Source organism: Cryptomeria japonica, chromosome 7 (genome assembly GCF_030272615.1).
Source record: "Cryptomeria japonica chromosome 7, Sugi_1.0, whole genome shotgun sequence".
NCBI classification, from domain to species: Eukaryota; Viridiplantae; Streptophyta; class Pinopsida; order Cupressales; family Cupressaceae; genus Cryptomeria; species Cryptomeria japonica.
In genome coordinates, this window is record NC_081411.1 from 848,595,205 (window position 1) to 848,618,383 (window position 23,179).

Below are 23,179 nucleotides of genomic sequence, written 5' to 3' on the forward strand. Positions count from 1 at the left end.
AAAATACTCAACAAGATTCCTCTTAGTTTAAAACTAACTAACAATATGAACTTGGTTTTCTATTTTGATGCTTTTGATCCTAAGATAGGGTATGAGTTGAGATCAAGTAACCCCCCAACTTTGGCAGCTGCTTTTAAACTTGCTTAGATCAATGAAAACAATAGAAAAGCCTCAGGAAAAACATCAAGAAGAGATGATGTTAGGATTTTGCCAAATCCCAAAGGACATCATAGTAAAGTGCCTAAGGAAGAGGATAAGTTAGATAAGGTCATAACTGCCTTAAAATATTTGAGTTACAAAGTGGCTAGAAATGAGAAAGGCATATCTCATGATAGGCCTAGTTTTCAAAGGCATGATAGACCTAAGCTGCATGACATACCCTACAATTGGAAATATGGGCGGCTTGTGGTTGGTAACCAAAGGCTAGCAAATAAAGAAACACCTGATCATTGAAAAGGCTAGGTTTTGATCTCATGGAAGATAGTTCATGGTGTATGGCATGTAATTTACCACATACACAAGCCCAGTGTGCAGTAGCAATGATCATGGAAGAAGATGATAATGTCTATGCTAGTTGCAAGAAAGATGGATTCACTAATCACATGATGAATATATTTTCTTTTCAAGCTAATAATGAGTCTGAGTGCTCAGCCTTTGAAGAAAATGAAGCAAAAATAGATGTAGATATTCAGAGATTATGGAATATCAGCCATCAACAAGAGGTGTTTTCTAATGAAGAAACTGGGGAAGAATATAGGGTCAATGCTTCTAATGACCAACCTGAAAATATCAGTTTGAGAAGACCCTTTGAGGAGGAAATCAAAAGAATTACCATGGCTGCAATTACTCAGATTAAGAGTGGGTACAATCTAAGACCAAGGGGTGCTTTGCCCAACCAAGAAAAACCTGGTAGAATGTTTATAAAAGATAAGCAATCGTAACTAAAGCATCAAAATACTCCACCATTTGCAGAAGAAAAGAACAAGGTGGCAAATACCATCCCTGTCCAGCAATATGTGCCAAAAGGAAGCACAAAATTCAAGAAAATTGAAAAGGAAGTCACAATTGAAATTCCTCCGAAAGCAGTTGTGGCTGAGAAGGAAAAGCAATCAAAGGTAGCAGTTCAAAAGGAGGTTAATCTAGGTACTTCTGCAACACTTCCTTTTGATATGATGCAAATATTGTCTCAAATAAATGTTTTTGTTCCTTTGTTAGAAATGATGAAAATCCCTGAGCATAGAAATGATGCTTTAGCTTTAATAAATGGAGTTCCTAGTATACCCCAAAGTGTCTTGCATAACATTTCTATTTTAGAAAATGAGATTAGTTGTACACAAGAACACTCTAAAACAATGCAAGCTCCTGAGGTCTATCTAGGAAGTACTATCACTAAAGTCCCTTCACAAAGTGGATCCCTTTTATATGATCTTGACAGTAAATGGTAGGAATGTAAAAAATTGTCCGATTGATTCTGGGGTAGCTATTAATATCATGCCTGTAGGGGTCATGAGGAAACTTGGGTTGAATGTTGACTACAACTATGGGAAGTGTTATGTCATGGATAATAGATCTGTCCCTGTGATATGAATCCTTAAAAATTTAGAAGTCAAGATAGAAAATTTCCTAGAATAAGCTTACAAAGTAGATGTGACAGTTGTAGATGTCCCCCCAAGTTATGGTATGCTTTTGTCAAGATAATGGACAAAAGTGGTTGGGGGAAATGTTCAGCTTGATTTATCCTATTCTACTATCCCAGTTAATGGAAAAACTATCAGGTTAGAAAGAGAACCTAGATCTGATACTACTATTGAGCAAGTTGATCTAAATAACATGGTGATGTTCTATGACTTTGATATGGGGAAATTGAAAGTTGAACCTATTCAATAATTCCTAGAGGTTGTAGGCCCTGTCATAATTGAAATCCAGAATAGTGAGGATCTGTGGCACATGTATTTTGATGGAGCTCACAACAAGGAGGGGTCAGGTGCTAGAGTAGTTTTTATTGCACCTAGTGGGAAGACTTTTTAGTATTCTTTCAAACTGATTTTTAAGTGCACCAACAATGTGGCAGAATATGAGGCACTGTTATTAGGTTCAAATCTTGCTGCTAAGCATGGGATAAAGAAGTTGTCAGTATGGAGAGATTCTGAATTGATTGTTTCTCAGGTTAGGTTAGTTTATTCTTCTAAAAGTGATAGACTAAAGCAATACATATCAGTTGTTTGGGATTCATTGGAATTTTTGATGCCTTTAACATCAAATGGATAGAAAGATCAAAGAACATTAATTATGGAAGATTTGTTAGCAAATGTTGCTTTGAAGAGTGATGATATCACCTTAGCTCAAATTTCAAGGGTGGACGTAAAAAACAAACCTACCATACCTGACAATGTATGCAATTGGCAAGTTTTTAATGATGATGATGACCTATTGAAGTTTTTGCATTGCATAGATGAGTATGAGAGTCAAGAAATAGATTTTAATGCTTTCGTGGAGACTATAGATGGAAAAGACACCATTTTTGGGAATGAGATAGTGCAGCTAAAGACAAAGAAAATCCCAAAAGGATTGGTGGCCCTAGGAAAGGCGTTTGACAGTCAAGATAGTCAAACAATGAAGCAATCCCCTATAAATAAAGAAGACCTTGAAGATATAAACTTAAAGACCGACTCATCTCCTAGAACTGTCTACATTGGCAAAAGGATTAGTCCAAAGATCAGGATCATGTTGATCACTTTGGTCAGAAAGTATACGCATGTTTTTGCATGGTCATATGATGACTTGAAAGCCTATAGAGAAGACCTGTTTCAACATGAAATTCCTTTGGACCCAGCTGCTAGGCCTTGTAGACAGAAGCAAAGGCCAATTAACCCAATGCTTAGACCCAAAATGCAAGAAGAATTGATAAAACTCAAAGATGGTGGTATTATTAAACCCATCAGGTATTCATCATGGATTTCTAATTGTGTTCTTGTTAGAAAAAAGAATGGTGACATTAGACTATGTGTGGATTTCAGAAATTTAAATATGTCATCATTAAAAGATAACTACACCCTACCCAACATGGAAGCCAAGTGAAGGTCAAATAATTAGAACAATATAAGACTGCCTTCACTACCCCATGGGGAACTTATGTCTATGTGAGAATGGCTTTTGGACTAACTAATGCTGGAGCAACATTTCAGAGAGCTATGGATGTAGCTTTTTCAAATTTTATAGACATCATTATGGTTGTCTATCAAGATGATTTGACAACATTCTCCAAAAGGGCAGAGGAACATTGTTTTCACTTAGAGAAGGTATTTGTCAGGGCACTGGAATATGGGATTTCTCTTAATCCTAAAAAATATCATTTTGTTGTGACCAAGGGTAAACTACTAGGAAATATTGTGTCCAAAGATGGGGTAAGAACTGATCCTGAGAGAGTGGCTGTTATTGATAGGATACCTATTCCCAAAACTGTGAAAGCCATTCAATCTTTCTTTAGGCAAATAAACTTTGTTCGCAGGTTTATATCTAATTTTGCTGAGATAGTAAAACCCATTTTCAAGGATGCTAAAGACAGGGGTTGTGATCAACTAGACAAATGAAGCTTTGGAAGCCTGTGTGGCTATCAAGAGGGCCATTAAGAAGGCTTCTATTCTAAAGGCATCACATTTCAGTAAATCTTTCCAGGCTTTTTCCTTTGCTTCATTTCATATTGTGGTTGCTGTTATGTTACAAAAGAATAGTGAAGGGTATGAGCTTTGGTCAAGGCTGTAAAAAAATAAGGTCTTACCTAGTAGGCACCCAAGTAATAGCTTATGTGCCAAATGCTGCAGTAAAGGATATTTTTGTCCAATCAAAGACCATAGGTAGGAATGTAGGTGGATCAACAAGATCCAAGAATTCAATGTTGACATTTAAATCACTAAGTTGGTTTGAGGAATGGGCTTGGCAAGGCTTATGGCCAAGGAAGACTTGGAAGCTGCCAGGATAAATGTCCTATCTGATTCACAAGGTATCATTTGCAGCCTCCAACAAACCAGATGGTATGCTGATATTATCCCTTTTCTTACAGACTCCATATACCCAGAAGATTTCATAGAAAGCCAAAAAAGAACCTTGAAACTGAGATCATAGAGGTATGTGTTTACTGTTCGAGATTTATATTACAAAGACAAAGATGGTTTTCTATTATTTTATCTAGATTAACAACATGCTCAACTTGTATTAAGAGAAATGCATGATGGGGTGTGTGGAGGACATTTATAGAGAACACCTTAGCTCACAAAATATTGAGGGCTGGCTATTTTTGGCCATCTTTATTCAAGGATGCACACACCTTTGTAAGAAGGTGTGAGGCTTGCCAAAGGTTCTTAGGTAAGTTAAAATATGTTGGAGCATTACCTCTTAGGCATATGCAAGTAGAGACCCCTTTTCATTAGTGGGGCATTGATTTTATTGGAGAGATCATTGAGAAGTCCAGTGATGGGCATAGATGGATATTAGTTGCTACAGACTACTTTACTAAATGGGTGGAGGCTAACCCCACAAGACAAGCAACCAGTAAAGTGGTTATTGATTTCCTGCTAAGAAATGTTGTGACCAGATTTGGAGTACCAGTAAGACTCATTATGGAAAATGCCATGTGTTTCAGATATGAGGAGTTCACATAATTTTGTAAATGATACAGGATAAGCATCTCATATGCATCCCCATACCATCCACAAGGAAATGGACAAGTTGAATATAGCAACAAGAATATCATGAAAATCATCAAGAGAACACTTGGGAAAAACAAGAGAGCTTGGGATTCTAAGTTAAAAATGGCAGTATGGGCATATAGGATCACTTTTAAAAAGACTATAAGAACATCCCCTTTTGATATGGTATATGGATCCAAGGCAAGAATGCCAATAAACAATCTACTGCATTTGTACAAGTTCATACATGAGAACAACCTGGAGATGTCAGATCCACTGGAAGAGAGGATGGCGACACTTGTAAAATTAGATGAAAGTAGAGAAGATTCTCATAGGAAGAACCTGGAGCTGCAACAAAAAAGTGAGTACTTATTTGACAAGAAGGTATCCGAAAGAAAGTTTAAAATTAATGATTTGGTGCTGCTTTGGAATGCTAGAGTCCAAGATAAAGGCAAGCATGGCAAATTTTAAGCTCATGGCTGGGGCCATTTGTTGTTGTAGAGAAGAATGGTGAGGATTCACACTTCCTCACTGATATGAATGGTGAAATGCAGGAATTGCTAGTGCATGGACAGTTCCTTAAGCATTTATTTGCTTGATTTTTTCCATACAAAATAGTTTTAGGTTTTGTATATAGGTTAGTTCAAGGTTTTATAAATATTCCTCCTTTTTTGATTGGTCTGCTTTCCTAGAGATCTGAATTCTTCCTTTGACCTAGGTGATCAAACATCCCCTAGCTAGAGCCACTATTGGAAGATTTTAAAATTGGATTTATCTATTCCCTTCTCATGTGTTGGATTTGAGGGTTTAGGGTTTTTACAAAAGATTTTAGAGCTGTTAAGGTTTTTCCTTGGTTTACTTAGGTAATGTTATATACTGTAGTTGACTTATATCTACCGGTGACCTGGGTTTAAGTTGCCACCAGGTGGGTCCTTTGTCATCCATTTACTGACCCCTCACATTAAGAGTTACCACTTGAGGCTATCGTTTTAATTTTATATTCTATGCCTAAGTATTGGAATGTCCCTGCAGTTGTGCCTTTTAATAAATTTTCTAGGATGGTCCTCATGCACGATCACTTTATCCTTAGTCAATCTCCACGTGCTAGAATAGTTTACTTAAAAATGCCCACTTTAGTCTCGCAGTTGTGCGAGATAAGCATGTCAAAGGAAATATAGAGAGAATGTTGTCCCACAGGCCCTTTAGTGAAAGATCACAACCTCGCGGGATAAGAGGTTTGCAAAGCTCAAAGAACAAGCCTTGTCCTGTGACACTTTTAAAGCCACTACGAAGCCCCGCGGGATAAGAAGAATATAGGGATAATAAAGAGATCTTTATCCCGCGACCATTTCATATAAACAAAAGGCTCATGTGGGATAAGAGATGTTCGTAGATGTACTAGCAAATGTCGTTATGTAATGTGTCCATGCGGGATAAGGTAATATAAAGAAGCAGAGAAGTGGGTCTTATCTCGCAATGGTTTTAAGATGTCTTGATAAGCCTGCGGGGCAAGAAAAGGCTCAGGATCAAAAGGAAAGGTTATCCTGCAAAGTTTATGAGTTGATGCAAGGATGTTGCAGGATAAAAGGTAGCAAGGTAGATATAAAGAACCTTATCCCGCAAGGGTTTTCTTTCACTTAATAGTGAGCGTGGGATAAGAACTTTAAGGCAAGATTGACAAAGTTATCTTATCCCGCGCATTCCCACAGGGATAAGAGGTAGGTCATAGGACAAGAAGGGAAAAGCTTAAAAGGTTTATCCCACACGATGCAAAATTGTCTAGGAAGGGCACTTTCAAGCAGGAAAAGACAAAAAGTTGTGAGCAGCGCGAGATAAGAGGATATTCAGAAAGCATGCAAAGGGCTTATCCCACGAGAGGAGACAACATTGATGGATGTGCATCGGGATAAAGGTAAAAGAGTATTGATAAAGAAAAGATGGTGAGACTCTATCCCGAAAGGGTGCGAGGAATGCTTCTGGGTGTTGCGGGATAACAAACAAAGGTAAATACATGGAAGCCTTATCTTGCGAGGATTATAAAAATAGCAAAAAGAGGTGCGCGATAAGTGAATAGAGGGGAATATGAGGAAGGCTTATCCCACATAGATGGTGAATGACACAAAATTAAAGAAAAGGGCCAAACGGCATGAATTTTAAAAATATGAGTTGGCCAAGGACATTCTAATAAATGTCATGTCATCATTTAGAGGTTGTCATGGATAATCTTGACCATTCAAATCTTTATCAATGGATGAAATTCAAACTTGCACCAACAATTTCATCTGTCCAACACGAAGGAATTAATGGTGTCACCATAAAAGAGAAATTCATTGATTTTCTCTCATAACTTGCATTCAAAGAAAATCTAGAGCATCCCCGAGCAAGAAGAAGAGAGAATTTTAGCAAGACAACGTGCCATCCAACAATTTGAGCCCAACAAAAACCAGTGAGTCAAATCTTCTGCCATCCTTTTGCATTTGTTAGGTTGTTATTGTTGTAATACACAAAGATTTTGTGTGTATTCCCTAGAGTCGGTAGGGTTTGCGTCTGTATTTGAAATTCTAGGCTTTCCTCCATTTTTAAGAAATTAAAATGGTCTCCCCTGGTACTCCCAGTGCTGAAAATACCCTTGAAGCTGGCACTAGCTCTGCAATGCCAAAAATTACCCATGCCATTTCGATTGACGTAATTCTACCTGTGATAGTAATTGCAAATGTTCCCGCTACTGAACCAAGCCCCAAATCTGCCCCGCAAATGTATGAAGAAGATGAATCTAGTTCCCCTCCTAAAGAAGCAACCATGAAGAGAAAGAAGAGGACAGTCTGAAAGATTGTCAATGTTATTTCTAATAGTGAGTCTTCAAATGAGTCAACCCCTCTTCTTAAAGCGAGGAAGCCAATTCAAAAGAGGGAAAGGGTTGCCCAAAAAGATTCCATTGAAATATCTACCACTGAAGCTCATCCTCCTACAGGAAATGTCCTTGCTACTAAGAACCCATCCGCTGAGGAAAACTAAATTCCTCAAGAGAAAGCCTCGCAGAGGGACAAGCCTGCTGAACAGGAGAAGGAAACTGCTCCCGCGAAAGGGGAAACTTCTCCTGTAAAAGAAGTATGACAAACTGCTCCCACAAAAGGACCAGCTTCCAGAGCTCCCAAGAGACCTAGAAAAACATCTAGAGGGGAGTCATCAGCTTAGGCAGAGCAACCAGAGACAATGTCAACTGCCCCTCTTGCTCCTAAGATGACAATAGAGGAATTGTAGCAAGAGGTTGAAAGGAAGTTAGTGGAGGTTGCAAAGAGACCAACTAGGCAGACAAGGAGCCTCCATCAGGACTTGTTAGAGTTGTTTGAGGGGTCCTCTATGAATGACAACATCAAAATTGCCTTCCATGACAATGAGGCAGGATGCAGAGATGCAATTACAAAGGAGAGGGGGTGGGATTTTTTTTACTTCTTCTATGGAAATATGGATAAACATGTCCCAATATCGAACCCTTGAACACTGAACTTGGGAGCTGCAGTGGTACCCGCCCATAAGACAAAGGAAATAATAAGAAAATTGCAAGGGTTGAGGGATTTTTCTTGGCCAGCTGTTGAAATAGAAGCTTTACATAAAAATTACTGCTCCTTGGGGGAAGAGGAGCCTGATGAAGAAGATTAGCCGTGAACTTTCTTTTGATTAACTGAAATTTTATGCGAATTGCTAATTTTGAGGAGGATTGACAGAGATTCTAAGTCATTAAGGACCGTTCTCCAGATTACATATTGCCAGACGCCAAGATGTACTTCAGACCCTGACGTAAGCATGTGTCAAGGTACGAGTAAAGAGGCATATTTTGAGGACCTGCAATCTAGAACTTCCAGGATGGTGACTTCCCAGCTGCCTTCATTTAATGAAGGTTAGAAGATTGCACACATGTTGACAAGGAGAAGAATGGGCCTTATGGAAAATTGTAATGATTTGTACTTTTGACATGTGTCTTCTTGGCCTGAAGCTTGTTTTGCTCCCTTGTGTTATAAAAGGGAATTCAGGGCCAAGAAGAACGATTGTTAAAATTTTGTTTAGTATGTACTAGGACAAATTTGAAGCAATATATTGACAAATAGTCTTTTACATTTTTTTAGCATAGCATTGTATCATGAATGTATCATTTTATACTGAAAATCAATAAAGAGAACATTCATTTTTCTTGTTCAAATATGTTGTATGGTGTTGTATTAATTGCTATGTCAATGAGATTTTCAATTTGTCTTATTCTAAGGAGAATGTGTATATCTTTATAGGCTTCATTTCAAGTAAATGAATTAAATTTTGGCTTGAATATTGTAACATTTATGTGAGAGGTTTTGTGAGGAAGTCAATGAATATATTCTCAGTCTGAATACCTTAAGCAAGTCTTGAGTATTTAGTATTGGATTCTAATGCTGATACTATGATATTTTCTATCTTTAAACCTGTTATTTGACTCTGTATCTCCCTTAAATAGGCACTGGTCATACTTTTCTAGGTTTTTAGGATCATTTCAACATTCTTATTTCACCTTTTATATTTCATTTCATAGTTCTTCTGCATTAGGAGTAGAATAGATTAGAATCAGTTTTCAATGCAAGCAAAGTAACAAAAAATAAGGTTCAAGCCAAAATTCATAGTATATCTTACTTTTCCTTGGTATATTTTTATTGAGAGCATATGCTAAAACACTACAATGTTTGTCCATGTAAAGTTAAAATGATGTGAAACATTGCAACAGGGATACCCACCTAGGTCCCGCAGAGCCTAAAGAGTAGAAGATTGAAACCATTGTGTTGAATCTTGTTCATTGGTCAAAACCAATCCTCTTTGTCGATGAGTTAGTGGCAATTCCTCTAAGATATAGGATCTGTGAATTTGGGAACCAACACCCCATAGGATCATATAGCATCCTAAGAGGTCATATGGGGTTGTAAGGGTGCACACATGTGTGACCCCTTAGGACCCCATATTGTTAGATTTAGGGATCACTGAGAAGGGGGGGGGGGTGAATCAGTGATCTACCAGGTTATAAATCTACAATCTTATTATTTATCCACTAGTTAGCAATGCATAGCAGAAAGGTACATAAACATGCAACAAAAAATACATAAATCCACAACACCAAAAAATTTTCATGGAAACCCAAAAAGGGAAAAACCATGGTGGGGCTAGAACCCACAATATTCATATACTATGGCTAGGAGTATATAAATATTACATAGATGGGGAATGCACTTGCATTCAGGCTCACTACCAAGAGCTCACTACTCAGTTATAATTGTCTGGAAGGACACAACCTTTAGGGAAGTCTCACTAACTTACACTTTGATTACAATGATGAAAAAAAATGAAATGAACTCTCAAGCAGCATCTAATAATACACAAATGAGTTTCGGTTAAGCATTGAATCTATGACTGTCTTCGCTCTACAAATACTTTGTCTATGTCTCAATCAGCTACCAGATTGAATGCACACGTGAAACTGTGCTCAATCGCACCAAAATTGATCACCACACCATTATTATATCTAAAATCAATTACCAATTCAATCTTATATATCCGATCTCAACACAAAAGTAATCTCCTTTAAGTCAGCTTCAATAAGTGTAATGTGTAGATCCAAGTATGCTTCAATCTCAAACACAACTATGAGCACTGGACCAAAAAAGTGTTTTCACACGTTTCCTAAAGATCTTCCCATCCACCAGGAACACAAATTCAACCACCAAAATTACCACAAACAACACTTGTGAAGTCACTTGAAATCACCCGAAATCACCAGATGATTGTCAATTGCCAAAAATCCCCCCTTTGGCATTGATGACAACAGTTGTGAAAAATGGTTAAGTGTTGAAGCCTATGATCTTGTACAACGGATGAAAGAATAAAAGAATAAAGAATTATAAAGTTCACCCTAAGATCAACAATCCAAAAATCTGCATTACACTTGACTGTATACTCCATACATACAATTAGTCTGTACATTTTTCACCTTATCTCTCCCCCTTTGGCAACAATGCCAAAGATGGGGTGCTACTCAAAATTGATATACATATGACATATATTTTACAAATACTTGAAGATGTCAGCATAAGTAGTCTTCAAAAATCCCAAGTGAGTATCCCACCCACTTTTCAGGTTATCCAAAATTGTGATAAATGCATTAAATACAGTAGCATGAATTTATAATTCTCTCAAATCTGATGGTATAGGCTGAGCCATTTCCTTCATACAATCTTCCTTATTACTTATCATAGTATCTAACTGGACGACAATCAGGTTCCGGAGTTCACCCACTTTCCTCAAAACTTTCTCCTTATCTGCTTGAAGGATTGATATCTGATCATTTAAGGCTATAATTTGTCCTTCAATATTTCTGATTAATGTTACATTGGGGTCAAAAGATTTAAAAATACTAGCAAGCTTGCCCTGGCAGACTCCTATCTGATTATCAATATCAATAATGAACTTAGGAAAAATAAGACAAGATTTATACAATCAACCATTTTATGACAATGTGTCAGAAATAGTCTGCAATATCTTATTCAGTTTTGCCTTGTCATCTTCAATCATTTTTAGGAGTTTAATTTCTAACTTCCTTAAACTTGTCCAAAACTTTCTGAGTAGGTATCTTTTCCAAAGAATCAAAATTGGTCTTTACACTGTTAATCAACTATAATAATTTACTGGAGGGGCTATTATTTGTATCTAACTGTACATTGGAAGCCACCTTCTGCAAAACATCTATAGACATCAAAAATATCTTTTTGTCTTCATTCTCTGATTTTAGCAGATCTTGACTGGATTGTGCCTGAAAAGAAGCAACAACTATCATCCTTTCTTCCAGAGAAATCCGATTGAAGGGTTTATCAAAACTGATATTGAACTGCGGAAAACTCCCTTAGCTGTGAATTTTGGCTATGTCAATTGCCACAAGTATCAGAGTCTCTGTTGCCTTCCCCTTTCCTCTATCCGGTTCTTCCTGTTTCTCCTCTTCCCTCATTTTAGTCTCAACCAGTTTGAATTTGACTTCTTTAGGTGCCTCCCATGCACCGGTGTCACCACTTGGTCCACCATCCTCTGCCTCTGTTGATTTATCATTTTCTTTAGCAGGCTCAACTTCGACAGTATCCAAAACTTGTTTCTACGCAACATCTTGAGTATCCTCCTCCTTATTTACATCATTAGTCGGAGTATTTTTAGACTGAGATGACTTAAGTGCATCTTTGTATAGAGGATCATTCTGAATGGTTTTTCTCCATATTTCTTCCATCTCTTTCCTCACCTCCTCTACATTTCCAATCATTAATCTATTGATCTGGTTTTTATTTCTAAATTCCTTTTTATTTGCTTCTTTAATTAACCTATTAACTTCACTATGAGTAATACAGGTACATACATTTGCAAGCTCTCATTCCTTCATTTCTCTATCAATTTTGCTTGCATCGATTCTTCTAGCATCTGTTAAACTGTACAAGTCCTTTGGAATGGACTTTTCTAATTCAATCAAAGTTTTACTAAAATTGTGTAAATAAAGTACAACTGCTTCCTCTACTTTTCTCTTGTCACCATCATCAAAATTTACATAACAAACTTCAACATTTTTCAAATTGCCATCTACCATTATTTCATCTATTAACTGATCTGCTGTTAATGAGAGAACAGATTCAAATTTACCTTTCTGATCATCAGACTCCGGTTGATTCTTAACCTACCTTCCTCTTGTAGGCCTCTTGATAGAGTCTAATTTAACCTTCTTCTCCTTTTCCCCTTTCTTCTCACCACTAGATTGGGATTTTCGGATAACTCTAGCAAGTTATCCTTTCTCCGACGCCTTGGGAATTCCTGTATCTTATTCAGTCTCAGATTGCACCAGAGAAATTGCCACATATTATCTTTGAGTCTTCTGCTTCTTCCTCAGAACACCTTTCCCCTTAGATGCACTGGAGGGTTTTGCTTCAGCAGGAGAAGGTCTTGTCACCTTCACCTTAACTCGAGTAGGTGCAGTCTTTTATTTCTTATCTTTCTTAATTACATCCCTCACAACTCTAGCCGCTTTGACATTCTCCTAGGGATGTCCTTATTCAACAAGAATGTCTTCTACAATCTTTTCAACTTTCCTCTTCCTTTCCGGTTCAGTGAACTTGGAGTGAAACTCCATTGATTTCTCCTTGCAGGTTTCAAACCTTTCGTCCTTGGTGTCTACCGGAGTGTTTAGCAAGTGTTGTACATTGGCATCCAAGGTAGCTTCATCAACCTCATACCCCATAGGCATTATCCATACTATCTAGGGTTGAACCGCTTCCATAAGACATCCATCTTTGTTCACCATAAAGCATATTGTCCCCTCATATTTCCTTACAATTTCTTTGGGTATTTTAACTCTGTTTCATTTTTTCCTAAAAAGTTTTAAAGAAAGCCCACAAAGCAACATTTTGATTATCTTGGTTACCAAGTCTACCAAGTCCCTGCTTTATTTGTTGAGTAACCACTTTGTCATAAGCCCATTGTAATTTGTCAGTTCCAGGGATTCGATTCATGAAATAGAGCTCTAGATAGATAATCAAAGAACCAAATTTAAAGACATGCTTTTTATCTTGCTTTATTTTCTTCAGATTTATCATTAACTCCTCCAATAGCACACTGCATAGGTCATAGAGACCATCTTGTAAGCTGCATGGATAGCAGTGTCAGATACATAATTCAGTTTGTTAGACTGATATACCTTGTAGCCAATTACCATTGCAACAAATTTGCATCATCCTCTTTTATTGTGCTAATCTTCATTGATCACCCATAAAACTCTACACCGGTTAATTTGTTCACAGTAGGGTTTGTGACCTTCCGCAACCCTGGCTTTTTACAGGTTTGATTCAAATGGGTTACTGCCCTAATCACATCAACAATGATCTTGTATGGTTGGTCTAGCCACATAAATTTAGCATGGATCTTGCTTAGCACATACCTCATCCATTCCTTCTCATCAAATGTCAGAAAGTTTACAAATTGTGTGAAACCCTTTCTCTGCAGCTGCACAAATTTTGGCTTGGGATCGCCGATCTCATCCATGATGCTGTCAATATAAAAGTCTAGGATATCCTCAGAGCTGGTTTCCTCAATTTCATAATGAATGTAGGCTCGAACATCATCAACATGCAAAACTCCATGTAGAATGAAAGAAAAAGTTCCAATGGGGTCGACTTCCATGGATTTGTAAGGGTGTTTCTTGAATACAGGGTGGGTGTTGTCCTTGACCTCAACTACCAGTGGAGTAGCAATGGAAGATGCAGAAGCCATTTCAAATTATCAAGAAATTGGACTCAGAAAACACTCTTCGAAAATTACCTCAACCAACTGACGGATTCCGTAGACCGCTCATCCGATCCATTTTTCTCTCTGATCACCTAAAAACCTTGATCGCCTTATTCTTCATCTTGAAAAAACTATTCGCAAAGTGAAGAATGATTCTCGTATTTTCCCTTTTAACTTTGCAAACCCTAATTTTACTTTGAAATAAATGCACCTCAAATATTCAACTGGATGGCCTATTTCACTACTGGATGTCGAAATCAACCATCTAAATTCTGGATATCAATTGAAGCTCAATTCCTACTGTTTGTAATTCATAGACTACAAATATCATCAAGGGGTACTGCAAGATTGACATTGGTTTGCCTCCCCCTAAGGCCAAAAGCCCTAGTTACCAGATGAATTTTTTACACTGGATTGAGGTATAGATCCATTATCTGCCTTAGATTCATCCTTCTTTACCCACATCTTCTTATGATGATCTTTGATCTCATCTACTTTTGCCTTTTCCTTTTCATCTGATTTGTTCTTGTCAATTAGAGCACTATTTTCGTTCTTGTAGAATTTTGCAATATGACCGGTTTTGTTGCATGCTCATCAAATAACATTATTCTTCATTGGTCTGAAGTTCATCTGATTCTGTCTTGTCCTGCACTATTTAGAAATATGTACAAACATTCCACAAGCATAACATCTTCTGTTCTAAAAGTTATTTACTACTGCTCTATGCACATTTGACTTGTGTCCAAAATTATTTCATATGAAACACTGACCGATAAAGGTAGAAACATTATTCATGTTCATCATATTGTTATTGTTCATCATTCCATTATTCATCCTACTTCTACACTGACTCACCATATGACCAAACTTGTTGCAAGTAAAACATCTACCATTGAATTTATGAGCATTACGTTGTCTTACCGGAGGATTCTTGCTCTTCTTTTGATTAGGTTTTGCATTGCCTTGTCCAGATCCAGAGGATTCACCTTTCTCAAATCCTAGGTCTCGCATATCCTTTCCATGTCTCTAACTTTCCAGCATCTCATCAAGCCTTGTTGAACTAGCTTTGAATTTTTCTTTGTATTCATTAGCAGTAGCAAGTTCATCGCTCAAGGTAGAAATTTGTCTTTCAAGCTCTTGACCATTATTCCTTGATTGTGTTAACTCAATCTTCAACTGATCATTCTCATAGGTAAGCTTGAAGCATTCGTCAACTCTTTCCTTCAGTGATTGTGCGAGATTTTCTTCATTCTTCTTCTGGTCCTCAATATCTTTAGTCAGTCTCATCATAATGGATTGCATCCCATTCTTCAACAAAGAATTATCTCTCTTAATCTTGTTAACTTCATCAGATTTGTCCTGGTTTTCCATGATATGATCTTCTTTCTCCTTCAACTTGTCCATTGATTCCTTCCTCTTTTCTCTACAAATACTTGCTTGATCCTTCAGCTCACTGATGAATTCATCAGCATCATTCAAGTTCTTCTTCAAGGTACAAACCTCACTTCTAGCTGCATCACGATCCTCAAGTGCCACATTGAATTGTCTTTGAAAACCATAATCCATTGAATCAATCTCCCAAATCTTCCTCAAGTGGTTAAGCTTCCTCAGAGGAACTAAGATCTAATACCAATTGTTAGAGTTAGGGATCACTAAGAGAGGAGGGGGTGAATCAGTGATCTACTAGATTCTAAATCCACAAACTTATTCTTTATCCACCAGTTAGCAATGCATAGCTAAAAGGTACATAAACAGGCAACAAAAAATACACAAATCCACAACACCGAAATTCTTACGTGGAAACCTAGAAAGGGAAAAACCATGGTGGGACTGGAACCCACAATATGATGGTATGATGAAAGAATAAGGATCCTGTCAGCCACTAAGAAGGGGGGTTGAATCAGTAGATAGAAAAAAATGATAATAAACTTTCACCAATCTCGGAATCAACCTCTCAAAGTAAACTTAGAACTAACAAGTTAAACCACTGAACTATAAATGCAAATATCAATGTCAGAATAAACCGATTGACTATTACAATAGATTAACAGTAAACAAATTGAAACTCACAAATATCCAAATACTTTTACTGACATAAGTAAAAATTCATTTCATATTGTCACCGGTTATCATGACTTATCAAAGTGGATTAAGTAGTTAAGCAAATCAACCATAGAAAACATAACCACAAAAACATTCACCACTTGACACAATATTTTGATGTGGAAACCCAAATGGGAAAAACCACGGTGAGATGAGACTCACAAGATAACTATCAAAACTCTTTTGAAGTTCTCCCTATTAGGAGCCAAACCTGTTAAAACTTTACAAAATGTCCTGTTAAGAACAGATCCTGTTAGGGACCACCTGGTTAAGGGATTGACTATAATGCCTTGTTATAAGCAATACCCTGTGAGGAGTAACCTCGATAGAGGATTTGAAATCCAAGCTAATGGACCACCTAGTTGGAGGATTTGAATAACACTAAGCTTGTTAGAGATTACCCGGTTAGGGGAATTGGGATTTCAATCTATTGTAATTGTTAGAAAACAATAGGGGTTTGTTGATCTATTTGAATAGCACTACACTTGGTTGTTCAAATTATTTCCATGCTCCTATCTGCCTTTACAAAAACTACAGATACATCATTTGAATCAGTAACCACACACTCAACTAAAAATTTGCCAACTCTAAAGCAAAACAAATCATCAACCTTATAAACAAATCACTAGGTCAGTAACACAACAAAAACCTAATTCTCTGATAGAGATTACAAACAATTCGGTTCAAGTATGACTGTTGGATTACATAACAATCTCTACACATCATTCAAGAAAGCCTCAATCGCTCCTTGATCACCACTTCATCGAACTTAGTAACTCATCACACGCTTTGAACTACATGCAATATACTTGCTCATTCCCTAGACAAAAACCGTTATCTCAATGCACCAAAAACACTTTTAAACTCTCTTCATACAATATGCATACATGTCATAATCATTATCTCTCATTATCAAATCATAAACAAATATAACCAATTCACCAAACTTAATTGGTTAGGGTTTATCAAATAAACAGGTAGGGTTTACTGGTTCAACTCTTTAATACTTATCAATACCGGTTCACTCCACAAACTTACCTGCCGGTTACAATTCTCTTCACTAGCTCTTCCTACCGGTTAAAAAAAAACATTATAATAATATCATTACATGTTAATTGACATCAATGACAACATAACATTTCATTAATGCAATCTTCATGCAAATGCCAACAATCTTCCCCTTTGGCATTGATGGCAATACAAATATCAATACATTGATTGTCGTGATTGTGAATAGGAATCCTGGTTTACATTTTACCATGTACTCTCCTTGTCTTCACCTTGTCACTGGTTCTTCTCCCCACAATCACATTGTTCTTCTCCCCCTTTGACAACAATGCCAAACTGAAAGTAAAACATGCAATGTCAAACTTCACTACTAAGCATCAACAACCTGCAACTTGATACTCCCCCTATGGAATAACTCCACTCCTACATCAATTCTGCTGTAAAATTCTGCAAGTAGCTCTAGGACTAATGTACTCTACATCATGCTCAATTCACCTCATGAAGGGGTACAACCCCTAGCTGACTTCTAAGATAGTCAAAAGTAGTCTTAGGCAAAGGTTTAGTAAAGATATCTGCAAGTTGCTCCTTGGTAGAAACATACTCCAAGATCACATCTTTACTATGCACTTTTTCCCTCAATAAATGATACTTCAATTCAATATGCTTGGTTTGTGTGTGCAAAATAGGTTTCTTGGAAATATTTATGGCACTGGTATTGTCACATAAGATCTTTATAGGTTCTAAAAACTTCATCTTGAAACCTTCCAGAAAGTGCCTCATCCAGATAACCTGGGTACAATTCATATAAGATGCAACATACTCAGCTTCAGCAGTAGACTGCGATATACAACTCATCTTCTTGCTACTCCATGAAACAAGTCTTCCTCCAAGAAAGAATGCTCCACCGGTTGTGCTTTTCCTATCATCAATATTACCTTCCCAGTTTGCATCTGTGTACACCTTCAAGTCAAAGTTTCCTTCATATGGATACCATATTCCATAGTCAACAATACCTTTCAAATATCTGAATATCATGTTGGTTGCTATCAAATGTGTTTCCTTTGGATTCTTGTGAAATTTAGCAACTATACCAACTGCATGAGCTATATCCGGTTTGCTGTGAACAATATAGTGCAATTTTCCAATCATTGACCTATACTCCTTCTCATCAACAAATGTGGCTTCATCTTCCTTAGACAACTTACAACCTGTAACCATTGGTGTCCCAACTAGTTTACAATCACTTATACCAAATGTCTTTAATACCTCCTTCACATACTTAGATTGTGTGATGAAAATACCACTCTTCATTTGCTGTATTTGCAAACCTATGATTTTTTTAATCTCTCCAACTAGAGACATTTTAAAATCACTTTTCATTTCATTTGCAAAGTCATTGCTCATGTCATCATTCCCTCCAAATATGATATCATATACAAACACTTCACTAACCAACATTTTATCTCCTTCAGATTTGAGATATATGTTGCTATCTTCATTGGTTCATACCATGCTTCATAAGGTGTGAATGAAGCCTTTCATACCATGCTCTCGGTGCTTGCTTTAATTCATATAGTGCCTTGTGCAACTTACATACCATGTCTTTCTCATCAGTCAGAGCATAACCATCTGGCTGCTCAATGTATACTTCTTCTTCCAGTATTCCATTAAAAAATGTTGACTTTACATCCATCTAATATTCTTTGAATCCCTTACATGGTGCAAATGCAAGTAAAGTTCTGACACCTTCCAGTCTATCCACTGGTGCAAAAGTCTCACCATAATCTTCTCCTTCTTGTGCATAACCTTTGTAAACCAATCTAGCTTTGTTGCAGACTACAACACCATCTTCATTCAGCTTGTTATTGAATACCCACTTAGTATCTATCGCATTTTTATTTATTGGTCTGGGTACCAGGGTCCATGTATTGTTCTTCACAATTTGATCAAGCTCCTCCTCCATATCTTTGACCCAATGATCATCTCTAGATGCTTCCTTAGCAGTTCTAGGCTCAGTAGTGGAGATCATGCAAGAATTCTCCCTGATTCTTCTTCTGGTTAATACTTCAGCATCCTTATCTCCAATAATTTGTTCAGGATTGTGATTGAGTCTCACATACCTCAGAATAACATGATCATTATATTCAAGTTCTTCATTATTAACATCATCTTCTTCTGAATCTACTTGTTCTGGTTGAACTGGTACAACAACATTCTCTTTCCCAGTTTTAGGTTTCACAGATTCTGGTTCCAAAAGAAAAATCCAAGGATCTTCATCCCTTTTCTCCACATTGGTTTCCCCTAAGACTTCAAGATACTAATCCACTCGAACATCAATACTCTCAATGGTTCTTTATGTCCGGTTGTTATAACATTGTAGGCCTTACTCTTGGTGGAATAAGCAAGAAATATACCTTCACCACTTTTAGCCTCAAACTTGCTAACATGGTCACCTTTCTTAATAAAACATTTGCTGCCAAATATCTTAAAATAACTAACATTAGGTGATCTACCATACCAGTATTCATAAGGAGTCTTATCCTTACCTCTTTTTACCAAAATCTAGTTCATAGTGTAGATAGTTGTGCTAATAGCTTCTCTCCATAAAGTTTTCGCTACACCTCCTTGTATCAACATCATCCTAGCAGCTTCAACAACTGACCGATTGTTTCTCTTTGCAATACCATTCTATTGTGGTGTCCTTGGTGCAGAAAGATTTTGTTATATACCATTTTCTTCACAATATCTAGTGAATTCCTCAGAAGTAAATTCACTGCCTTGATCAGTCCTCAGACACTTTATCTTCTTACCGCTCTCCTTTTCAGCTAAGGCCCTGGATGCCTTGAACTTACTAAATGCTTTTGTTTTATCTTTCAAGAATGTGACCCACATAATTCTTTAGCAATCATCAGTGAAGATCATAAAATATCTGTCACCTTGAATACTTTTAGTCCTTATTGGTCCACAAAGGTTTGTATGAACCAAATCTTACAGATTTTTCTGCTGAAAAAGATTTTCTCTTGAAAGTTGAGGATGTCATCTTTCCCAAATGACATTCCTTACATAGAGAATTAACTGGTTTGTCCAACTGAGGCAAACCTGTCATTGTCTTGGACTTACTCACTTTAACAATGTTATCAAAATTTATATGACAAAATCTCCTATGCCAAAGCCAACTATCATCTACTCTAGCAATTAAACAGTTGCTGACTTTAGGATTCAGGTGAAATAGGTTACCTTTAAACTGCTTGTGGTTGCAATCGGTTAACCTTTGCTCCCATAGATTTTGCACATACCATTCTTAAACTCCACTGGATATCCTCTGTCATTGAGTTGAGAAACACTCAAAAGATTGTTCTTTAGACCTTCAACCCAGTAGACATCATCTGCACTTCTCTTTCCATTAAGAGAAATAGTTCCCTTACCTTTAACCATGCAGGGTGAGTCATTGCCAAATCTTACAACTTTGCCATCAAATTCCTTCAAAGAAAGAAATTTGCTCCAGTCACCGGTCATGTGATGTGAATAACCACTATCAATGATCCAATCATCAGAATTATCCATGCGTGAAACTAAAGCCTTCTAATCAAATGTTTCTTCTTTAATGGCTACAAACAAAATGTCTTCATTAGAATCACCATCTAATTCCTCATTAGTGATACCACCATCATCTGTAATAAGACAATCTCTTTTGCCTTTTCCCTTGTACTTCTTGAATTTCTCTCACTTGTGCTCATTATCACCATTAGGCCAGTTAGCTGCAATGTGTCCAATCTTGTTGCTTGCAAAACATTTCAAATGTAATTTACCTCTCTACTTACCGGTTCCTCTGGGCAACTGCTTGGCCAACAATGTTTCAAGATCAACCAAATTGTCTTCATCATCAACTTCTCTGCTAGATCTAGATTCATAACTGTGACTAACATCTCTACTTTTCCTCATAGAAGGGTTAGAAACTGAAGCTCTAAATACAGATTTAGATTTCTGAACACTAGCATCATAACTATTTAATTCAAAAGCAGTAAGCTTACCAATGATGGAGTCAAGGGTTACCTTAGTTTTGTCAATAGATTTTAGCTCATGAATGGCTACAACTTGGATAGAATAGACCGATAGCAGGGTTCTCAACACCATACTAACCACTGTGGCACCTTCCACTTTACCACCAACACTCTTGATCTCACCAACTATCTCTTTTATCCTCTGACCATACTGTTGGATATTCTCACCTTCAGCCATCCGCATGTCATCAAACCTTCCTCTTAGATACTCTTCCTTGATGATCTTCACATGTTCATCACCGCTATAAATCTTTTCAAGTTTCTTCCATATGTCATATGCAGTCTCCAGACCATGGACATCTACATATTCTGCATCAGACAAAGAACTGATAATAACCTCCAGTGCTTGATTGTTTTCTTGTTGCTCTTTCTTCTGATCATCAGTCATAATCCCACTAGGGACAACATATTAAGTACCAACATGTTCCTAGTATTGATTTCCAAGACTCTTGATATAAATTTTCATTCTATCACTCCATATTCTATAGTTCTCTCTATTAAACTTCAGACCTTCCTTCTTCATCATGTTCTACAAGATCTTTACCTCAAGTTGTTAGGATTAGACCTTAGAGGACCTGAGAATATCTGATACCAATTGATGGTATGATGAAAGAATAAGGATCCAGTCAGCTACTAAAAGGGGGGGGTGAATCACTAGATAGAAAAAACTGATAATAAACTTTCACCAATCTTAGAATCAGCCTCTCAAAGTAAACTTAGAACTAACAAGTTAAACCACTGAACTATAAATGTAAATATCACTGTTAGAATAAACCGGTTGACTGTTACAATAAATTAATGGTAAACAACTTGAAACTCACAAACATCCAAATAATTTTACTGACATAAGTAAAACTTCATTTCATATTGTTGCCGGTTATCATGAATTATCAAAGTGGATTAAGTTGTTAAGTGAATCATTCATAGAAAACATAACCACAAAAACATTCACCACTTGACACAATATTTTGATGTGGAAACCCAAACGGGAAAAACCACGGTGAGATGAGACTCACAAGATAACTATCTGAACTCTTTTGAAGTTCGTCCTATTAGGAGCCAAGCCTGTTAAAGCTTTACAAAAAGTCTTGTTAAGAACATATCCTGTTAAAGACCACCCTGTTAAGTGATTGACTATAATGCATTGTAAAAAGAAATACCCTGTGAGAAGTAACCTCGATAGAGGATTTTAAATCCAAGCTTATGGACCATCTAGTTAGAGGATTTGAATAACACTAAGCTTGTTAGAGCTTACCCAGTTAGGGGATTTCAATCTGCTGTAATTGTTAGAAAACAATAGGGGTTTGTTGATCTATTTGAATAGCACTACAATTGTTTGTTCAGATCCTTTTCATGCTCCTATATGCCTTTACAAAAACTGTAGATACATCATCCAGTTCGGCAACCACACACTCAACTGAAACTTTGCCAACTTTGAAACAAAATAACTCATCGACCTTATAAATAAATCACTAGGTCGGTAACACAACAAAAACCTAATTCTTTCATAGAGATTACAAACAAGTTGGTTCAAGTATGACCATTGGATTACATAACAATCTCTACACATCATTCAAGAAAGCCTCGACCGCTCCTTGATCACCACTTCATCAAACTTAGTAACTCATCATGCACTTTGCATTACATGCAATATACTTGCTCATTCCCTAGACAAATACCGTTATCTCAATGCACCAAGAACACTTTGAAACTCTCTTCATATAATATGCATACGTGTCATAATCATTACCGCTCATCATTAGATCATAAACTGACATAACCATTTCACCAAACATAATCGGTTAGGGTTTATCAAATCAACAGGTAGGGTTTACCGGTTCAACTCTTTAATACTTAGCAATACCAGTTCACTCCATAAACTTACCTACCGATTACAGTTCTCTTCACTAGCTCTTCTACTAGTTACAAAACAACATTATAACAATATCATTACTGGTTAATTGACATTAATGACAACATAACATTTTATTAATGTAA

General features: G+C 36.9%; 1 protein-coding gene across 1 annotated transcript; it reads left to right on the forward strand.

Moving 5' to 3' along the window:
• The first annotated feature begins 4,808 nt into the window (after positions 1-4,808).
• LOC131857034 (uncharacterized) lies at positions 4,809-5,284 on the forward strand. The gene is made up of 2 exons (XM_059209023.1): positions 4,809-5,046; positions 5,187-5,284. Exons 1-2 carry the CDS (start codon positions 4,809-4,811, stop codon positions 5,282-5,284), a joined length of 336 nt encoding a protein of 111 aa, XP_059065006.1.
• Positions 5,285-23,179: the final 17,895 nt, after the last annotated feature.

Coding starts and splice junctions, on each gene's coding strand:
- LOC131857034 (XM_059209023.1), top strand. CDS start 4,809: ATGGCAGTATGGGCATATAGGATCACTTTTAAAAAGACTATAAGAACA. Junction 5,047..5,186: donor CCTGGAGCTGCAACAAAAAA/GTGAGTACTTAT, acceptor TTGTTGTTGTAG/AGAAGAATGGTGAGGATTCA.